At 36.5% G+C, this 7,565-nt stretch overlaps 1 protein-coding gene across 1 annotated transcript; it reads right to left on the reverse strand.

The window, feature by feature from the left end:
* Nucleotides 1–6,440, reverse strand: LOC145768645 (uncharacterized). Its single transcript, XM_082580196.1, has 4 exons — nt 6,213–6,440; nt 3,495–3,646; nt 2,956–3,132; nt 1–2,460 (listed from the first exon to the last, which is right to left on the reverse strand). The coding sequence occupies exons 1-4, from the start codon at nt 6,438–6,440 to the stop codon at nt 2,355–2,357; spliced, it is 663 nt and encodes a 220-aa protein (XP_082436322.1). The 3' UTR covers nt 1–2,354.
* Nucleotides 6,441–7,565: the final 1,125 nt, after the last annotated feature.

Below are 7,565 nucleotides of genomic sequence, written 5' to 3' on the forward strand. Positions count from 1 at the left end.
CTGACAGAATAAAAATACCATAGCAATAACATATAAAAATGAGATATGAAAGAGCACAACCCAAAATGGCTAAGACGTGCATCAAACGCAAGCTTGAGCGTCGAAAGTATCCAAACTCAGTGGACAGGTTCAACTGGCGAATTAAGAGCAGGAACTTAACTGCAGGAAATCAAATAGTAGGTGGTGCTGTCAGACCCTTTCGCTTCGACAAAATAGGCTACACCTCATGTGTGCCCATTGCTGCCACCATTGCATTCGTGCCCGATGACGTGCGGCAATAGAGTGTCAAAGTTAAAAAATGTTTTTTAAGATTCAAAATCTCAGCCGAATGCCCCTGCAGCTGGTGAAATATAGTTACCGCATGTACTGTACGCTAATATTATATGTTTGTTGGTTCAAAGCATATTCACACAACAGATTGTGACGAGGCAAATTGCCATAACAAATCTAGTTTCAAAAACGTACTAATTCGCTTAGTTAGTATGACGCTATAATATATAAATTTCATATTGTTTGTGCGAGTTTTTTCTGGTCAAAGGTCGAAATGACCTACATTTGCTTGAAAACCACGACAGCCAAGCGCGTGATTAGCCAACGTTGAAAATGCAACGCAGGCCTATTTTATCTGCGTATTTACTATTCAGGATCAGAGGTTCATCGCTAACTGTTTGATTTTGCTTTTTTGCATGTCACGAATCATACACAGATGTTTTCAAACCTTTAAAATTATTTTCTTGTTAAAAAATCGTCTGACGACGCACAAGCTCTGTAAAATGTTTCTCTCTATCACGTGCTTTGTATGCATAACAGAGGCAGGAATTGAGCCTCTCTGCTGATATCCCTGCTGAATATATGAAACCGTTTCCGTCTAAACACGCATGCTCCATCCCAGACAACTGAATGGCCTATGTGTTAAAACAATTTTGTCAAAACTGTTTGTTTTAAACGCATTTCTCACTGCCAGCCCATGCACTATATACATTATACAGTATCTTGTAAGCATATACGGCACGTGTAGCTTAAGGTAAACGCACTGCGCAATAAACAAATTTAAAAAATAGAAATAATTTAGTAAAAGAAATACGGGAAATCTTGTTCAGGTTTGAACCGATTTCAGAAGAAAACAAGCACATAAAACCATAGCTACTAAAAAACACATGCCTTGCCAACGTGCGAACATGCAGGAATGACTGGAGGCCGACGAATTTGAGCTGTTTGTTAATTTAAATGTACTTTACATCTCTTTGAAATGATAGTTTTCAGAATGCAAATTGCTAATCATTGCAAAACTTGCAGTTTCACTTAAAAAATAACAAATCGTTTCCTTTTTCCAGTGTTGCCACACGCTATTCGGACTTTCAACGCGACTAGTCCAACGTTTGTATCAACTAATGCACAAAAGCAGTTTAAAATATACGCAAAGAATTCATAAAGTACTACTAAGACTATCAACTTTTAACAACGATTCTGATTGTCATTAAGTGTAGCAGATCGGCCTCCAGTCAAATTTGACGCTCGAACGTTAGAATGGCCCATGTATAAAGGTGACCTTGGAAGAAACAATGCAAAGGTAATTGACAACCACTGTTGCAATTCCTTGTCATCAAAAATTACATGAGCCAGTTACACAGCATCAATATATATAACACACAGAAGTGCAATACTCTTTTAGTCAAAGGTTTTACGGTGAAAAGTATATATTTACAGCCATTGCACAAAGTCTTCCCACATAAAAATTTTAGTTTGTGCTTCGTTTGCCTCGCAGAAAAAATTAACTTTTAACAAAAATAACTACTGTAGCAAAGAAAGGGGTAGATCCAGATACCATACAATCTGCAGCCAACATCGTTGTAACGAGCAGGGCTGTGGAGTCGGAGAGATTTTGGCATGTCCGGAGTCGGTGTCGTTGAAAAAAAGCCGACTATGACTTGATACAAAACGATGAATAACATTTTTGTTTGCAATCTTTTATCAAAATATTGTTTCTTTTTCTCCGTATCGCACTGAAAAGTTTTACCAAAAAGAAAAGTATTTGCTCTTGTCAGATTTTGTGAAAGTCGCCGTTTCAATGTCGATTACAACTTAAGCGAAATTCAATTAAAAAAATAAAAAAGCAAAAATTAAAAAAAATCTGGCAACAATGAAGCCGGAGTTGGCCAGTTATCAACCGAAGAGTCGAAGTCGAACATTTTCCGGACTCCACGACCCTGGTAACGAGATCCACAAGGTATTTTAGTATCCGGCTTGAACGTTTTTTGTTTCTTTCATTAAACCATTGCTTGGAGAGAGCAAAAACAGCTTGTGAAGGTTTTAAAGCATGTTGTTAACTTAACATTACCGAGCAAAGTCTAGTTTTATACTGGCATTGATTTACTAACAGTCTTCGTCACTGTGCTGGTAAACAATTTTGACATAAACATTAATCCAGTCTTTCCTCCAGGAATGTAACTGATTAAATACCTGAAAAAAAAAAAAAGCTGGTTAGAAATTGCTACTACAAGTGCCCACTTGCTTGAGAAAAGCTCTAATTAAATGGTATTCATTGATGTAGCAAGTGTTTCTTCCATTGCAGTATAATATTTATTATGTCCCAGTGACCGTCCAAGATCATTAATGGACTGAAAGAAAATTACAGTATGGGAAGTTTTTGGATTTTTTTCTTTTTTTGAATTAATCAATAACTGTGCATTATCAATTGAAAACAAACAAATGTTGACGTTTTTATGTGGATGTCGTTTTCAGTTGCAACCAAAGAACGTGTTATCAATATCTATTTCTAGCATTCAAACAACAATCGCAACAGCACATTATAAAAGCAGTAGTAAGACATGACATAAGATATTTGTAGTGAGTTTAGAACACAGCATTCTAAGCAACAACTCACACACAAGCTTCTTATAAGTTTGCTTTTATTACATTATTCTTTAAAGCACACGGAACTTTCAAACAGCTTACCAGAGAAGGGCAACAATTTGGATCACTGCTGCAATAGTGGTTAGCATAGAACTTTTCCACCACATAGCAAAGTAAAGGGTCGCAAACAATGAGCCGAAATAGGCGATTGTAAATGGAAGACGTTCTTTCGTCATTAGATGCTTAATATGAATCCATGGACCCCACAAAAAAGAAAAGCTGTAAATAGGAATCATGAAAACTTAATGGACATCTATTGCTTAAGATTTTTTGGGATAAGTGGTATGTTGCAGTCAAGTGTTACAGTTTTCAAAAATCAAGATCAATTAATTCGATGTTGAACAATGTGCTCACCATTTTAGTTGCCTAATAGCATTCAGTTGTTTTAACTACGTACATTATTAGCTGTCTTTATGTGTTTCTGGTTCATTAAAACTATTTCCTTGTGGTATCAAGGTTTGTATTACAGGCATACCTTAAAATACATATATTGGAGTGAAAATGCATAGGCTACCTTACCTTAAAATGCATACAAGATAGCAAAACATTTTTTAAAACAATATTGTTGATAATAGTCTAACCTGCTTATTGTGAATAAACTGCCAAGGCTATACAACAGTGCAAATTTTCTTGCTTTAAGCAGGAGAAACGGAGCATACATACTGGCTAACGAGAAGCAAAATATTCCACCGGCAAGGCAACCAAAGAATCCAATTAATCTTTGTGTCCTTGACTTGTGAACAAAAATGATAAAGTGAGCTTTTATTTTAAAACTTAACAAACTGATACAAAACCAAATAGAACTGTATACTTATTTATAGATTAATTAAAGCATTGAAAAACTGACTCTTGCTCAAGCATGTGCTTGTTAAATTGCTGTTTCTTGTTAATTATTCCAATCCATCCACTAAATAGTAGATACCATACTAAGCGATTGAAAGGTTGTCCTTAAAGTGCATTGCTCAACTGCGCACTTACGATTACACCATCTGTACTAGATCTTTCTGTTTCTTTCTTTGTTTGCAAAACTGGCTTTTTAGGCTGAATAAACCTATATTTGATATCGCCATGCAGGTAGATTTTTACTATAAATGTAGCAGTAGAAAAATTCCTTTTACTATTATTGTGGGTTGTAGCCGACCAGGTTATATTGCAATTATGAGCAAACGATATCTTCAAAGTTTTGTAAAATAATAACATCAGCCTAACATTGCTAAAAAATGGTAAAACATGAATATTTGTAAGATATGTAAGGAAAGAAAAAAATTTCTCATAAAAACCACCATGCGTAGAGCTGTAGGCCTACTCATACAGTATGTCTTGATTTAATAGCTCAGTTAGTTTACCGGCTGACTTTACAAACAAAAAAACTGCAAGATCAAGTAACGCTGGTTCAGCTCTCGGGGTGTGCACTTGAGCAATGCACTTTCAGGACTGCTCTCTAACTAGTGGTACCTATTGAATGGAATAATTCATAGACAACAACAAACGGAAACTTCACTCTGTTAATCTCAAGTGACAGACCCTGCGTCAGTGGGTCAAAGCCTCTACAAGTATGTGAAACTGCGGGTGCAACCTAGTTCGTACCCTGAACAGTTCGTACCCTGAAAAGATCGAGAGAAAAAATTAAAAAAGTCGCTGATTCGGATTTTCCGCAAACAAACTGAAAAGTTCGATAGAAAAAATAGAACAAAGCTGAAGTCGCTGATCGCAGTTTCAGTTTTTCCGTAGTCTCCGCAAACATTTTAAAATTTCCAATAATGATCCTAAGAGTTTGCCGAAGTCGCTGATTGCAGTTTCCCCAAACATTTTAAAAGAGTTAGGGTTAGGAAAAGATCGAGAGAACAAATTAAAAAAGCCGAAGTTGCTGATCGCAGGGTCCGCAAACATTTGAAAAGGGTTAGGGTTGAAATTGGAGTTTTTGTAAACATTTTAAGATTTCCGGTAATGATCCTGAGAGTTTTTGTTTGTTTGCGGAAACTGCGATCAGCAACTTCGGCTTTTTTAATTTTTTCTCTCGATCTTTTCAGGGTACGAACTGAGGGTACAAACTGTTGAGGGTACGAACTAGGTTGCATCCCGAAACTGCCAGGATTAAGCTCTCAATGAATCTTTCTCTGTCCAAGGATGAAAATTCCCTTAATCGATCAACTAATTAATTCAAGCTAGAAAGCATATGGACAGAGAAGAAACTGTTTTTCCTTTCATGAACACACTGGTCAATTTCGATGTTAGCTGTATAAATCGCTGCTGTAACAAATGATAGATATAAATTTCTTAGGAAGTGGCTATTTTTCCACACTTAATGCCATGGTTACAATCAGGTGTTGCCAGAGTTAGGTTTAAAGTTAGGAAGGGTTAAGGTAAGGGTTGGAGTTACGAATAAGATTACGGTTTTGATCTTTGCCAGGATAAAAAAAAATGGCCAAAATACAAGTTTTTGTTTTCAACAGCTTTAAACTTTTCTCAAATTAGAGCAGAATTCCTTATCTGGCAACACTATTGAGGCCATTATTACACTATATAGTGTAAATATAGCCACAGCCAATTTCTTAATACACATAACCTAAGCTAGCCTGAAATAAAAAAATTGTAGCTGATAAAATAACTTTTTTATTTTTAAAGGCCTACTAAAAGAAAATTTCAAATGGGAATTAAGCATTAAAATGTGTAAACTGAACATTTAAGAATACATTTTAAGAAAAATTACCAAAAAAAAAAAAATGTTTTTAATGGCGCTGGCAAGGCCCAAAGTCCAATGTTTCATTTATTTTCATTTTTTTTCAAAATAACCAAAAGTGCAAACACTGCTCGAGAATACGTCACAAAAGACAGCAATAACAAAAGCCACGTTACCACATCTGATGTTTTGAGCAAACTGTCTGATGTTTTGATGTACATACATACATAGCCTACAGTCAAATCGCCGGCAGTAACAACTGTTGCGAGATCAGCTGATTGCTAGTCTCTAGTGACGCAGACTGTACAGTGTACAGTCGCACGCTTTGCTGCTCAAGCCCAATCTCGTTTTGAAAGCTCTGACAAAAGCACGCGCACAATGGTGGTCAGACCGCAAAGGGGCAAAATTTTATTGAAAATCATTTTATGGTAGCATGTTAAACAGAAAGAACGTGGAAAATCGCCAAGTCAGGTTATTCCTTTAGTATCCCTTTAAGAGAGAAAGCAAAAAAGCTTGAGACCCCCAACCTAAGTCAACTTCCATTCTATTAGTATATTACAGAGACTATGAGCAATGAAATTTTGCCCAAATGCTGTCATACAACAAAATAAATACTTACCAAAGCTGGACAAAATGGATCACTCTTTGCCTCTTTGAACCAAGACGATGATTCAGACTTATGCGATTCTTCATCGTCTTTTTGGAATACTGATGGCATTGAAATATTCACAGATGGCATCCATGATGAAAGGCCTGCTACAGAGGATTCATCATCACTGCTTAAAAAAGAACTTTTACCATTCTTTTTTGTATTCTTTTCAGCAAGATAAGCTTTCAATTCAGTCATAATGAATGATCTGCACAAAAATATCTACACCATTGAAATTATGATATTTACATCACTGAAAAACAATACTTAGGCCTAACAAAACTAAAAGCCTCTATTAAGCTTCTCACATTGGGCCAAACATACTATGTTGCATTTTTTTTTTTTTTTTACCTGAATCAAGTTTATGGTTGTAACTTTAAAGTTTTATTATATATTGTACCGCTTAAATGAAAGAAAACATATTATTGTACAGTAGAACTCGGTTAATCCGGATTCGATTTGACCGGCGATTTCATCCGGATTAGGCAAAGATCCGGATTAACCGATGACGGTTCTATCAAGCCTGACGTTACCCAGATAGAAGGGTATCGGTTAAAATCACCGAAATTGAACGCATTAGTGTGGTCATCTGGCAATTCCAAGACGCGCGATCACCACTTTAGCGACCCAGTGATAGAGTTCTTTTGAAATGCAGTAGCATGTAAAATGAATGTATTTGTAGACTCCGCGTCTAATGCAAGAACACACTGGCAAAAGTTACATCTTCAGACATGCGTGTTGGAATAATCTGAGTCACTCAAAACCTTTGAAAACAGTTACCGAAGACGCGTTTCTATGGAAAACTTACAAAAAATTACGGTCAAACAATAGATAAGAAATTTCTCGCAATAAGCCACGTTACGTTTTAGCATAAAATGGCAAAACTGTCGGGCAAATCCGGATAAAGCGATAGAGAAAGCGCAACTTTTGTCCGGAATAGGCGAAGATACGGATTAAATAATCCGAATAATCCAATGCTGTTTCACAAGAAAAAGATTACAAATCATTTGTACTTCCAGTTTTATCCGGATTAGGCAAAGATCCGTATTAACCGAGTTCTACTGTATTCTAAATGAGCTATGTTTAAGGGTCCACGTCTTTTAGGCGCTGACAGTTAGGCGCTGGTCTAATAGGCGCGCACACTGTGGCGTCTGGATATTTAGGTGCGGAGCACTAGGGCGCCTGTTCATTTAGGTGCTATTCCTAGTAAAGTCTGTAAATTGTATCAGCTTGGCAGGTAGGTAGGGGCGCAGGGCAATGCTTTTCACACAAAATATTATATTGAACAGGAAAATATATTGTTTTGTTAATGCGTGTGCGTTG

The sequence above is a fragment of the Aplidium turbinatum genome, chromosome 4 (assembly GCF_918807975.1).
Source record: "Aplidium turbinatum chromosome 4, kaAplTurb1.1, whole genome shotgun sequence".
Classification (NCBI taxonomy): Eukaryota; Metazoa; Chordata; class Ascidiacea; order Aplousobranchia; family Polyclinidae; genus Aplidium; species Aplidium turbinatum.